Raw genomic sequence first — 14,908 nt, 5'->3', positions numbered from 1 at the left:
CCTATCTCTGGTCATGTATCTACTCCACTACTGGGAAGCGACCATATACATGGTGCATTTCCCAGTACTGCCTGTATTCAGGAACATGTACGATAGACATGTATATTCTGACACCTAGAAATGTGCGTATGTCTCCTGGGCAAATAGGACTTCACTGCGTATCAACCTTGCCTGCTGCGGCCTGCCTCTGTGCAGCCTAATGATTGGTTTCATTAGCAATAAGGGTGTACAGGTCCTCTGGGAACATCAAATTTAGGAAGTCCATCTCTGTGCTATCTGAGCCCAAGTGGTTTACTGGTCCTACTGGCCCCACAAATACCTCAATGTGTAAAGTCTGGAGGTGTTTTTCCCACGTGATCTTACATGGTGGGCATGCTCGGCGTACCTGACTGTGTCGCGTGGAACAGTTGGGAATGGAAAGGGCTGAAGGGTTGAGTGATTGTGCTCTCTCAATGCCAGTAGCAATTGTACTGCATGCAGTTGTTAGTGAACTACTGACAGACATTCTCTTCTGAGGCAGATCCATATTATTGCCTCACAAGGAGCTACTTGGACTCGTATCTAGTGGATTTTCTCCATCCCAATCACCATACTCTGGACTACTTTCCACGTCATGCACAGTCAAAGACACATCCACACTCTTGTCAGCACTTGCAGTGTCATGCACTGTGGAGGTCTGCATAATTGTGTCAAGTCATACCACGTGCCTTCTTGAACACAGATAAAGGCAAGTCATCATCTGCGTCATACTATGCACTGGGTGGCCATCGTGTGTGGCCGCCTTTCTTAGGAGTGCAAGTGGCACCTCACCCTCACTGTCATTGTCAGTGTCATAATTGCTGATCAGGTCTGCTTTGGCAACTCTTAATGGTCTTTCAGGAATGGCTGCACAGGGGCATCATCCGTATTACAGGCAGTGGCCTTTTCAAGTAGACGTGCGAGTGTGTCATAATCTTCATCCTCACTCTGGTTGGCATTATGTGGTTGCTCAAGGTACATACCCATGTCTGAACCACTGCTACAACCATCAGAGTCAGTTTCCTCACACAACAGGTAAATGCTGATTGCTTTTTCAACAGATGGCATTTTCGGTGGTGGCTGTGTTGCTTTACACTTGAAATCACACCTGAAAAAACACAATGGTATACAACATTCTGATGTAATACTATGTATTGACTGTGTGATACAGGAAATTACTTATTGATACAATGTTCAGGTGAAGTAGTTCACAAATATATGAAGCATAAGTATCCATAATCAGCAACGACCAGTCAGATGCATTGTTCATTACGGTAAAAGGAATAAACAGGGCTAAACAGTCCTATGAAAAGAGCAAGAACATTAGCTCCTATCCACAAAAAAAAAAAAAAAAACGCAAACGCACACATGTTATATATAATACATACATACATATACACACATGTTTGTGTGTGTGTGTGTGTGTGTGTGTGTGTGTGTGTGTGTGTGTGTGTGTGTGTGTGTGTGTATATATATATATATATATATATGTCCCCAGCTACCTTGCACCCTGGGTAGCTCACCAAATAGATATGAAGTAGTCTAACAGCTGAAATATGCCTCTCACATCTCACCCACAAAGGGAGGTTTAAATATATTTAATGATAAATAAGAGCAGGACTATAATCAGTAACTCAACAAAATGACTTCACAGTTCAAAAGCACAGGAATTATTTTACCACAACAGTGCATTGTAGTCTCAAATAAATCAATACAGCATATGAGTTTGGATATTGTCATTGCCTTATAGGTAAAAACAATTTGTGATTTTCTGGCAAATCAGAGAATGCAAGGCAGTAAATGATAACATATATATTCATATCCTTCAAACAGTACACCACAAATCCTGTTATTCCAGCAACTTTCTCATGAAAAAAACAGCAATTGAAAATGTATCCCTGTCATAACTCTCAAGTGTCCGGATTTTTGCAGGATGTCCAAATGTTTCCTCTTAGATTTCTTACGTTTCTTGAAATTGTGTAAATGACAGAAATGAAAGTGGTGTGGAGGGGGGGGGGGGTATTGCAATGACTCCAAGTGGAGAAAAAGCCAAATCTGAGTTGCGCATTCATCAGTGTGATAACGACTTCTAGTTATGTGAATAACAGTGACAGCTGCTGACAGTTTTGCCTGAAAAGTGATAATGACTCAGTGCTATATTGTAAAGGCACTGTGCGAATGACTTGCCAAGCATGGTCAGACAGAGGTGATAACTGCCTGTTGAGTAGGCATTCAGTATATTACCTTCTGCAGCTGTTATGTTACACAGAGTCATTATAATCTGTTAGGAGAAGGACATAGTGATTCACTTACTCAGTAAAAATACTATAACAGTTATTACTGAGCCCTTCCTCCCACCTATTTCTTAGCAAGATACCAAGCAATGAGGAATGAGTCGTATTACAATTGTTTGTGTGCAGACTTTCAGATACTGGAAAAGATGCTTACCTGTTCCATAGTGCTGACGTAAAGAAATCCACTACAGACAAAACTCGGTCATGCACCTTAATGCTAGGAGCCTAAACAGTAAACTGCACTCCCTGGAAACGCTCCTCACCATGGAAGATGCTGACATTTGTGCAGTCACTGAGAATTGGTTCAAGCCCACAGAGAGCACCTCGGCTATACAAGGCTACAATGCCTTTCATAATGTCAGACCTCAAAACAAGCAGGTTCCTGAATTTTGTTAATTCAAATGCCCTGGAACAGCTGGTGTACACCCCCACAAAGTACTCAAGTGTCCTAGACCTAGTGCTGACCAACATGGGGGGAATCACTGCACTACCCTGTGAGTGTTGCCCTCACTGGTAAGGTCAGATCATAAATCAGTCTCATTTGAAGTAAAGATCAGACTGGACACCCCCACAGGAGCAAAAAAAATGAAACATTTCTCCAAAGCAAACTGTAGCCTACTTAAGTGATGGCATAAAAACTTTCAAAGCCCCTGCTAACACAGCCAACAATGACTCAGCTGTACCTGACAGATGCCCTATGTAGCCACATTGACTCAGCTGCACCTGACAAGACTAAAACCAGGTCCTCCAAATAAAAAACAAGCCAATCTGGTAGACTGTGAGTATAAATAATTATATAACAAAAGAAAGAAAGAAACTGATATCTAAGAACAAGAGGGAACTTGCTCAACAATGAAAGAATACCCTACACAGCTTGAATAAGCAAATGAGATATTTTGATAAGTGCTCTAAGACTAGTTATGAGATTAAATTAGCATCCATCGCTAAAGGCTATCATAAGGCATTGTTTAGCTATGTCCGAAACCTAAAAGGAATGCCCAGCTGTGTACTGAACTTATAGTGGATGGTACCACATACACTGAACCTGAGGAAATTGCCAACCTGCTAGCTTACAGATTTGGCAATAATGTCACCCCCATGTCCCCATCAGCCATATCCCAAAGCATTCTTGACACCAGTCCACTACCGAGCATCTCCAAAGAAGAGGTCATACAAGCACTGTCCAAGGCCAAAAACATGGCTTCCTATGGGACCAGATAACATCCTAAGTTGCTTACTAAACAATCTAAAACAAGACCTAGTGGAACCACTTGGCACTCTCTTTAACCATAGCCTGAGCACTGGCTTTGTTCCTGCAGAGTGGAGAACAGCAACAGTAAACTGCTTGCACAAAGCCAGAAAACTCTTGATCCATAAGCCTAACCAGCCTTATCTGCAAGGCCAAGGAAAGAATCATCATAGACCTTATCGACAGGCACACAGGCAACCTTGATCATAGAGTTGCTCTGCTAACAATGACCAGCTAAGAATGGGGTACTCAATTTTTACATGGATAGGATTGTAAAGGTCCTATGGCCATTAGCCTAGTAGCATTCTTATGAACCTATGTGTGTGTATGCTGTGTCATAATAGTAACCATGGGCACATACTATTTTTCACAAGATACAGCACTGATTAAGCCACCATGCAGTCTCTAGCCACACTTGGATGACTACAGTTTTTATGTAGGATAATAACAATACAATTTAACTTGCCCCTGTGTTTATAGATACCTGTCAAAATTCTGATCATTTCAGCAGCCTACTATTAAAACTGTTTTTTGGGTGGAGGGATCACTCTTTCTCAGAATCTGGAGCTCCATCAAGGGCCCACAAGTAATATAGAGTGTTGTCATGTGATAAAACAGCTACTACTATACAGGCCATGTTTAGTTTACTTGATTTGTAAAAGGATGAGTTAATGGCACTACACTAATTCCATGTTTGCCTCAAAATGGGCAAGACCTTATGCATAACCACAGACTGTAATGCAGTTAATAGGTTATTAGGGGTGCTGGGGTGAAAAAACTAATGGCTATAAAAATGAGTAGATGGGAAATAAGAACAAGCAAAACATTTTATATATTCAAAACAGAAAGAGAATAAAGCAATAGGATATGCAATTACTACCAGGCTGGCTGGGGTATGGCTTAATTGACTTGGTATATACATTCTACATAATATATATATTTTTTTACCATTGCTAGTATTTGTTTACTGTTTTTAGATGTTATTGCTTTATTGTTTTAACTTTTGTTCTAACTATTTTGTCGGATAGTTTCTTAATAAAGTATGAAGTTGAAGTGTGTGTGTGCGTGTGCATGTGTGTGTGTGTGTATCCAAAATCATGCAATGATCATACATAGAAGTTTATAATGCATAGTTATTAAAAATCATACAATTAATCAAAATCATTCCAATCAACCTAGTTTTCACCTGTGATTACTTTTCATGTTATTACTTAACAGTTGTCAGCATGTTTTACATAGATTCAGTGAATCAGCTTTACTTGTAAAATGATCTTTATAAGAGCAGTTTACCTGTACTTGAGCAGGCTACACCAGTTACACTACCAAGAGCCAGTCAGTCAGAGCATGTCTAGAGACAAGCAAGGTCAGCACTATTCTACTGAAACAGAAATGAGCAGCGTGTTTTTTCAAGAAACTTGATCAAAGAGTCAGTAAATATAGGAAAGAGCTTATATTTTGTGCATGCAACTTTCTGCAGATAAAATCCACTGCATATGACATACTACAAAGGCACCTGTAACTTGGAATTCAAAGAAGCAGTGTGTGTGTGTGTGTGTGTGGGGGGGGGGGGTGCAGAGTTAAGGCACAGCCTGTTTGTTTTGCCGGCATACACAATTTATAGATACAAGCTGATTACAGTCCAGTAATCACAGAAAAAATGAAGCACTTGTAATATAATAAGGAAGGAGGGCCTGCCTCATAAAAGTGTAAAACTAATGTCTTTCAGCTTTTCCCGGTTAGGGGTCGCCACAGCGGAACTCCAGTCCGCTAATGATTGTCACTGGATTTTTATGGTGCCGAGGTGCCAGCCCGACACCCAACCTTCAAAGAAGGTACACCCATTCACGCACGCACGTACCTGCATGTCTTTAACGTCACTCAACTGCAGGGAGGACATTAAAGTGGAATCATAATAAAATCAGAGGCCTAGCAGAACAAAGGGGTTTAATAAATGTGCTCCAGTTAAGCAAGTATGTGCCATCTGTTAGCAAATGCATACAACACAACAAGGCTGCCCAACTGAAAAAAAGGCACAAGTTTAAATTATAATGCAGCTGAATAACATCACACAGTCACACCATGCAGGATAAAAAAGCAAAACCAAGATAAGACCTATCAAGCTGTACAAGCTACCCAAGAAAATTACAGTTAGACAAAGACAGCTCCAGTTAAACATTCAATGTCAGTGTTTGTATCTAAGCATTCTGTATAGTAATATTTGCAAAATATTACTTACAATGAAACAGAGTAACAACAAATGACTTTCACTAGTCAAGTACTATGTATACTCAGTGTTTGTATCGTCAACCTAACTTTGGTTTCATGGGAATTGGATTATTTGTTAAAAGTGAATGAGTTTTGTGATAGTGTCCTATGGTAAACACGCTTTGTGGACGATGTTTTTTTACTATGGGGAGGAGCCATAGATAGGCTTGAACTATTTATTCACCATTTGCATAGTACCACAGATTTTTTGAAGTTTACTTATCAATATTCTCAAAATGAGATATAATTTTTTGGATGTAAAGGTTCAAAAAACACCATCGCAAGAAATTGCTACTAGCCTATACAGGAAACCTAGACGTAGGAATAGTATTTTGCATAAGAACAGTATGCATCCACACTACATCTCGAAAAATATAGTAAAAGGGCAGTTCATGAGGATGAGCAGACTTCATAACACTGAAGAAGGTTTGCACACAGCAGTCACCTTATTGGAAGGTGAATTTAGGGATAGGGGATGTAATAAAAAAATATATAAATGTGAGTATTAAAGAAATGTATGAAAGATGCAATTCCAAAGGAAAGCCTTTCTTCTCTGAAACTATCCAGGATGTACAACCCACAGATAGATAAAGTACACATATGGTTAGATTTCTGATAACTTATTCAAGTGTTATAAAAAGATTCTGTGGCATACTTGAAAAAAATTGGAACATCCTAAGATCTATAGATGAACTAAAAGGGGGTGATTACTAGGAAACCTGATTTCTCCTTCAAGAATAAGAAGTCTCTAAAGAGACAATTATGCTATAGGAAAATTCTCACTATAAGAATAAGGTACACTCGCAAAGAGTAGTAACATTTCCTTGCAGGAGTTGTATTGCCTGCAATTATATTTATACTAAATCTGCCTATTTACATCCGATTCTTAAATTCACAATAAATATAAATTTGTATGCAGATTGCAAGACTCAACACTTGGTATATTGTAGTTTTTGTACATATTGCCATGCCTTCTATATTGGCAAAACTGATAGGTTCTTTAAAGAATGGATAAAGGAACACTTGAGAGACATTACCAACACGAAAGGAACTAGTGCTCTGGCCAAACATGCTCAGACAGAAGGTACACAGCATATATTCAATTTTAAGGCTTTAGAGGTGGTACAACCTAGTATTCGGGGAGGAGATATCAGCAATAATCTAGAAGAAAGGGAACAGAAATGGATTCTACTGCTGCAGGCAGATAGATTGCCAGGTTTGAACAGTGCAGTATCACTCAAACCCTTCCCTAGAGGAAGACCCCTAAAGCATTAATTAAGGCAATAATTGTAAATATGTTTTTAAATTTTTTTTATATAAATTTGAATATTTTTGTACAGTGAATTGCACATATGTATTTACAATAATAACACACTTGTAAGTATATTTACATATGCTCTTCATAGTTTGGTATTGCTGTTTTAAAATAATTCATTGATGATGTCATTATTGAGATGTTTCTTTGATTGATTATTTCAAAGTATAAATTAGGATGTTTTTTCTGAGATGTAGAGTCTAAAGAAGCAATTTGTTTTAAATTGCGAAAGCGCTTACTTTTTCATTAAATTCATTTATTGTATTTCCATCAGCCGTGGTCAGTTCGTTTTTTTATTATTCTTTACATTTCGCTTTGAGGTGAAAACCAAGTATTGACCCCGTCTAGGAACAATTTCTTTCTGACTTTCTGTGTTAGCCTGCACTTCAGAAAAGTTGATACCAAACAGGAGAGGACCCAGGACTGAACCCTGTGGTACTCCACCTGTTACTGGTCTGAAGTTGGATTTGGAGTCTGCTACTTTCACATTGTGGGTTCTGTCAGTGAGCCAGTTGGCAACCCATCTTGTGACATATGGATTTATACCTAGTTTAGTGAGTTTATCTATAATTCCAAAGTGGGGGATGGTGTCAAAAGCCTTGGCGAGATCTAGATAGGCTGTGTGAACCACATTACCCTCGTCTACGGCTTTGTTGACTGCTTCAAAGAAGTCAATCAGGTTTAGGAGACATGATTTGCCTTTTGCAAACCCGAACTGGGTGGGGTCCAGAGATTGGAGATTACCAATGTCTTTGTTTATAAGTTCCATGATGATACTTTCCATGGCCTTGCAGACCAGGCTCGTTAGGCAAATGGGGCAGTAGTTCCCAGGGTCCTTGGTGGCTCCCCCTTTGTGGAGTGGGATAACCGTTGCTGTGCGCCATTCAGTGGGCACAAAGCCTGAGGTAAGGCTATGATTGAACATGGTGCTTAGGTGGGGTGCCAGTTTATTCTGTAGATCATGTAGAATGCAGCCTGGGATGTTGTCAGGTCCCATGGATACTCTGTTCTTGGCTTTGGAGAGTGAGTTTTTTTTACCTGTGCAGCCGTGATTACAGGAACTTTGCATTCTTCCGTTATAGAGATGGGCCCTTTAGGGGGTTAATGGGGGTAAAGTTAGCACTGAACCTATCTGCCAGGATGTTGGCAATATCAGTTTGCTTCTGTATATTTAGTACATTGTGCTGTAACTCAGAGCAGATCTGAGTGTTGCCATTGAGATTCGTGACATAGCTATAGAATGCTTTGTGGTTGTATTTAGAATCAGTGGCGATTTTGTTTTCATAACTAGCTTTGAAGGATTTTGAGAGATTTCAGCTTCTTACTGAGGCTGACCAGGGCGTTCTTCCAGTCATGGGATTTTACTCTTTTTTTGCAACAGTTTCTTTCTTCTGTTGTAGCGTTTGTTTATGGCAGGGGACCACCAGAGTGGCTTCCTCTTAATTGGAGGATAGCATCTTGGTTCTGTTAGGGATAGCACGATCCATGCTCTCATGTAAGTGCTTATAAAGTGCATTTGTATAGGATTCAGCAGTCGTACCTCTATTGTCCATCTGCATGGGTGTCGTGAAGTTTGCCACTTCTGTCTTAAGAAGCGTGAAGTTGGCTTTGGATACATTTTTTACGGTATTTTCCCTTATGGGGGGTGGGAGCGGGATGTGGATGTCAAGGCTGATTAGCTTGTGCTCAGATCTGACCAACGAGGAATTGACCTCTGGTGTGGAACACCAGTCGCCCATGTTGGTAATGACCAGGTCTAGGATATTGCTGCCACTGGTGGGGGTGTGGATGAGTTGATCCAAGGAGCTGGTACATGAGTAGTTTTCCCGGTTAATGATGGGGTAGTTGAAATTATCCATTATTAGGGTGTTTGGTTGTACCCCTAATATTTTCCAGTGTATCAAGAAATGAGGAGTGGGAATCCTGGGACTTGGTGGGGGATATGTAGCAATTTACAATTTAGATTGCGGTCTTGCCCAGTTAGTTGCAGTTGGATAATCTCGGATGCATTATGCTGAGCAACTAGCCTGGAGGTGTGGATATCCTTAATGAATATGGACACGCCTCCACCTTTAGTGTTTCGGTCCAGGTTAGGTGGCCGAAAGGTGTGGTATGAATTATAGCCTGGTAATGCAGGGGTGCTCTCTGGAGACTTGAACCAGGTGTCTGTTACTGCACAGATGCCAATGTTATCCATTTTAAGGAGTGCCTCGAGTGAATGCATTTTGAGGTTTAGACTTCTAGCATTGAGTAGCACTACCCTCAGATTTTGCTTGCTTGTACCTGTTACGGTGGTGAATTTATCATTTTGAACCTTGCCTAAAAAAGGCACTATAGGGTTGGCAAGAGCCTTAGCCAGTATCCGGAATCCCAAGGGTGACAGGTGCAGGCCATCTCTGGCAAGGCATCATGAGCTGTCGATCATGTCATCCCAGGCAGACAGATACTGGATCCCCTTAGAATGACACCAGAAGCTTAGCCAATTGTTGAAGTCATTCATTTTGTCCTTGTACTGTAGTATCATTCTGGGTGATGGCAGAATGCTTCTCAGGGCTAGGGTCATGCCTGCCAAGGCTACAAGATCGGAGAGCTCCTCCTGGTCTCTTTTCATGTAATCCAGGGAGGTACGTCTCAGGTCATTCACACCAACATGGACAATGACAGAGTCATATTTGTACGTGTTTATTGAGTGACCTGAGTTTGTGCATTATGTGGCAGATCCTGGCACCTGACAGGCATCTGACAGTAACTTTCTCCTTGTTTAGCTTGGTGAGTGGAACATCAATGTGATGGCTGAGGACCCTTTTCTTTGATTGTATTGTGCGTATTGTCTTAGTGTTTTAGGAAGGTTACCTGCAAGTGCCTCAGCATAAGTAGTTTTATGCGTAGCGTCTTTACCCTGTGCAGTAAGTGTGGTGCAAGTGTCACTGACAACCTCTATATAATTAGTTTTGCCTCCAGTGTTCGTGTATTTACACCTCTTGCATACTTTTTTATATGTTTTATTAAGAACAAGCGGGTTGTCAGTGTACATGAGCCAATTTCTACAATGCCTCAGAATACCCATCTCAACCAGACATAGCAACGAGAGAGTCTGGAAGTGCATATCCATGGTTACTGATGTACTACGGAGGAGTGAGGGAAATTTAAATATTGAATATGTCAAAAAGACAAGGAACTTGATGAGCAGGAAGGAACTCTGCTTCACATGGATGGGAAGCCTTTTCCCAGAGAAGGGGTAGTCTCTGAGATACATACCTGTCTTTCCAGCAGGTCCTGTTTATATCATAAGCAAGGTGTGAGTCTTTAGAACGTGCAATTCCGGTGCTGCTTGTTTTGCAGATATACAGGAAGTCTATTAGGGTGGAGTCTAATGATGCCTTGTGTGCCAGGCAGAGATCTCCCCTCAACTACCTAAATGAGACAGAGTATAGGGATAGGGCTTATTCTGTCTTCGGATCTACTTTTAAGTCACAAATTACTACTAGACCGAACTACAAAATATCAAGACCATAAAGTCGAAGATTCAATTTACTAATACTTAAAACGATCAAGTCACAAAATGCCAACATGTATTGTATTAGTTAAATGGTATTTGGTGAAATACCATGTTGTCCATTTTATAGTAAGCACATAAAAAACAATATGGTGGATGTTTCTTTGCAAGCTGCTGGAGAAGTTTTTGGAATTTTAAAGCTTGGAAAAGAAAAACAAGTTCTAATATTTGACAGTATGTGTTCAGTAGAGAACAAAGCATTAAACTGAAAAAATGTTGTAATTTTGTAAGTAATGGTAAATGCTGAGGGTATAGCTGTTACTGTATGACTGGATAGTGTAAGCAGTTAAAGATGTTCATTGCTCATAATAACATAGGATTTACATACTGTATTAGTAGTTTACACTTTTATGTCCGCAGTGGTAGTACTGCTATAGTGTTGTCACCTCCCAGTAAGACACTGTCCGGTTCGACTCTCAGTTAGAGCGTCTTCTGCGTGGAGACATATGTGTATGGGCGTACCTTCGTTGAAGGTTGAGCGTCAGGGCTGGCAACTCGGTACATAAAAATCCACTGCCAATCATTAGCAGACCGCTGTGGCGACCCCTAACCAGGAAAAGCCGAATGTCACAACACTTACCTCAGAGTTTGTATATTCAATTTGTGAGGAGTGTGGGGGGTTCAGGGGAGCACAGCCCCCTCTGCAAAAGCATGGGAAATGAAAAATAATTGCAGTTTTTTAATCCATGGAGTTTAGGAAGTTAGGGTTTGCTTTCTATTTTTTGATGTTTTGGGACGCGATCATGTAAAGTTTTAGAAAATTTTGGTATTCTGTGACTTCATCTTGTCAAATTTCATTAAATTGAATCTTTGTATATACGGTCTCTATATTTTGCAGTTCGATCTAGTGGTAATTTGTGATTTAAAAGTAGATCCCTGTCTCCTACAAACCATAGTCATGTATCCCAAACATTCCCTGCATCCCTCTCCTGAGGAGATACAAACAGGCTAAGCCTCATCATTTTTCCTTACCCTCTGTGCCATCTTCAGCAGGTGTCTATGCCACAAATCAAACTCATACTGTCTAAGTTATAGTTGTGGCTTTATTATTCTCTGCATCAGAGCTGGTTGATAGTGTTATATATTCTATATCATAAACTTTTTTCATATCTGAATAATTCTGTTAAAGTTGTATGTTTTATACAGTTTTGCAAATATTTGCATCTAAATAGTCAAGTATTAGCTAGGGTGTTGCTTTAGTGACATTAGTGTCATTTCTTTCTTTTAAATTGCCCTTTCATAAAATACTCCTTAGTAATGCATAGTTCACTCTGTTGTTTAAAAAGCAGAGGAATTACAAAATGAATGTATAGTTTTTTTTTTGTTTGTTTTTGTTTTCAGAACAGCTGTCAAACCATCTACTATATAATCCATTCTGTAGAGATGGTATGGCATGGATATGATTTCCATTTTCGTGAAGTGTAACCATTCACTAGATAACCCACAATGATGTCAGTAGTAATACAGAGTATATGACAGATAAGCCTGCATATTTTTATAACAGCTGGTATTATCTCCAGTACCATGCAAGTCACTGACAGTTTCTTTCTCATTTTATTTTGCCACCCTGCACTTACCCGGGATGCCTCTCATTTGTTTGTAATGCATCAATTTAAGGGAATGTGACAGCATAAAAAAAAAAAACTCCACAAAAGGACACCCGACCAAAGGTTAAAGTTGAGCTCTTTCTTTCTTTGACAGCATAAAGTGAACAGCAACAGACATGGGGGTTTTAAATGAAAAACACTGTGTACAAAATACTGTGTGTACACAGTGACACACAGTTTACTGTGTACACTCCAATGAAATTTAACTCCCTGTGGCATCTTTATCTAGCAACTTCAGTGCATGAAAGCTGACTATAATTGTCTCTGGAGAGCATTGCAGAGAAGCAGATAACAGTTGTGTTGGTGGCTGTAGAGAGCAGTTACTTTTTAAAAAGTAGCTTAGGTTTAGTGGATTAAGTCAAACATTAAATTGTCTTTAGATCCTGCTAGTTTATACCTACTTAACAACTGAATGTCTGGAATGATTACAGCACTGGGGGAGTAATTAGTGATACACAAATTAAAAATGTAACAGTGTTTACTTTTAGCTTTTGACTGTTATAGCAGTGTTATGTAACTAGGTTTTCTTTTTGCTGCAAATAACAGATTAATTGACTGCTTACAAGACTTTGGGCCCTCAGACTGGCAGCTTGCTAGCCTGGTCTGCAAAACTCTGTGGAACTACAGCGAGAAGATTACAAGTGCTGCCTTGTGTTTTGGAAACAAAGAGACTGAAAAGCTAATTGAACTTCTCACAACATACTTAGGTATGTAATTTTCAGAAAAATATGGACGTTTACTGCACGGAAACATAGAGGTTACAACAGATGCCAGGTTCATATTCAGGCCAGAATTAATCTGGTCAGTAAATTTGTGCTGTAACTGTAGGAGTAGGCAAGCCAGGAATGGGACATAACAATACACAAGAAAAAAGAACCATCTTAGAACCACAGAGAAAAAAAAAAACAATATTATAGAAGTATCAGTCATGAATTTGTGTTTGCCATTTTAATAGTGCACTGACAATAGTTTGAGAGGTGGGACATCAAAATGAGGACAGAATATTGTGAATACAGGTGGATAACAGTATTAAGAGCTGATGCCCCACCAGAATTTGATGGCCAAAATAGTATAAAGCCTGTCTTGAAGTTAAAATAATAAAAATGAAAATAATATAAGGAATGTAGAGAGCTAGACAGCATGGTATCATTTAAAGGGTACAGCTACATAACTGAATTAAGTTGATGAGGTCGGACTCCTAATGTGTATTTAAATGGTTGTAGTATGTACAAGATTTTAAAACCTGTGGAAGCATTATTGTTTGCAAGCTGCTTGTTCTTATAATTAATTTATCTCGGTGGTTTTGTGCCAGTTCTTTTTTTTTTGTCTATTCAGGGAAATGTAACAAACAAGGGTACACAAGTCATGTACAGATTCGTACATTAGTTTCTCCTCCTAATTAAAAAGGTCTGTCACATATTTTTAAACAAAGTAAAACTGTGTTGTTTAAGTATTTCCAAGGATTTTTTTATCAGAAGTTTTTAAAAAAATGAGCATAGAGTTCTGCAAATAAGTCACTTGATCATTATATATTTAATATCCTTATCTTGGTCCCAGTTCTTACAGGTGGGTTATGGTAACTTACCAGAATCTTACTGCCAAGGGCGTTTTTTAAAATGGTGATGAATATTTACCCAGTGCTACTTTCATTCACAATTTGTGGTCAAAACGAACTACTGCTGTATAAATGCAAGCAATACTGAGCAGTAACTCTAAATGTTCATTATTCTCATGCTGCAGTAGCCTTTTGGTTATAGCGATTATATCTGGCCTAGTAAACAACTGACCAGCTTCCCAAAGTTCTGGCTCCCTCCCACCAACAGTTAACTGTCTCTCTCCCCATGAATCAGCTTATCAGGTGTATTTAAGGTTCATCACATTGAAGATTGTACCTCTTATTGCTCTGACCTCTGCAAGAAGAGTATCCGAGTTGGGTGAACCCTATCTGGTCATCCTTAGAGGTAGGGTCTCATTAAGAACAAATCCACCATTTATGCCCAAAGTTGTTTACTGTGAATCAGGCCATCAATCTTCCCTGTGTTTTGGCCGGATCATCAGAACTAGGGAGAAAGTATTCTATATACTCTGTGAAAGGGAGTCAGAGCTTTGTGTATTTAACAATATTCACTAATTTCTACAATTTCCCTACACAAATACAGACATAAATGCAGGTCTGAATGAAAGAAAGAGAACAGAGAAAGTGTGGCTTGTGAAAGTCCATGGAAATGATATTTAAGTATTCTGCTATGGTAAGTTCCTTATACAGCTATACCATTTTGCAGTGTTCCTTTTCCTGGTGTCATTCTTTAGATACATGTAGAATATCAGGTTAAGCATTATTTAAGACTGGAGGTGCCTATTGACATACTTTGTTTAACACATTAATCACAAAACTTGTTTTGGACTAAACATCCAATTTCTAATATTTGATAAAAATGTGAACTGCAGCTAAAGTCACAGTTTTGCAGATATCACTTGCCTAAACTCCTGTGGAAGGTTGTAGTATTAGCATTACCTCTTATAGAACTATCCCTAATTTGCGGTGATAAAATCCTGTAGCGCATGGAGTACTGTGATTATACTCCAAAACTGAGGAAAAGACAG

The 14,908-nt window shown here is 39.4% G+C and overlaps 1 protein-coding gene across 3 annotated transcripts in view; it reads left to right on the top strand.

The window, feature by feature from the left end:
- Positions 1–14,908, top strand: part of ARMC2 (armadillo repeat containing 2) — a 1,279,645-nt gene that overhangs the window by 1,167,862 nt on the left and 96,875 nt on the right. The window contains exon 17 of one of the 3 annotated variants that reach the window (XM_044065306.1): positions 12,851–13,011. The exons of the other annotated variants lie outside the window; for them this stretch is intronic. Coding sequence (XP_043921241.1) covers positions 12,851–13,011 — 161 coding nt within the window. The remainder of the gene's footprint in view (positions 1–12,850; positions 13,012–14,908) is intronic. 3 annotated transcript variants of the gene reach the window in all.

This window comes from Protopterus annectens, chromosome 1.part0 (assembly GCF_019279795.1).
Source record: "Protopterus annectens isolate FY-2018-M chromosome 1.part0, PAN1.0, whole genome shotgun sequence".
Classification (NCBI taxonomy): Eukaryota; Metazoa; Chordata; order Ceratodontiformes; family Protopteridae; genus Protopterus; species Protopterus annectens.
This window is presented reverse-complemented; position numbering and strand designations above follow the sequence as displayed.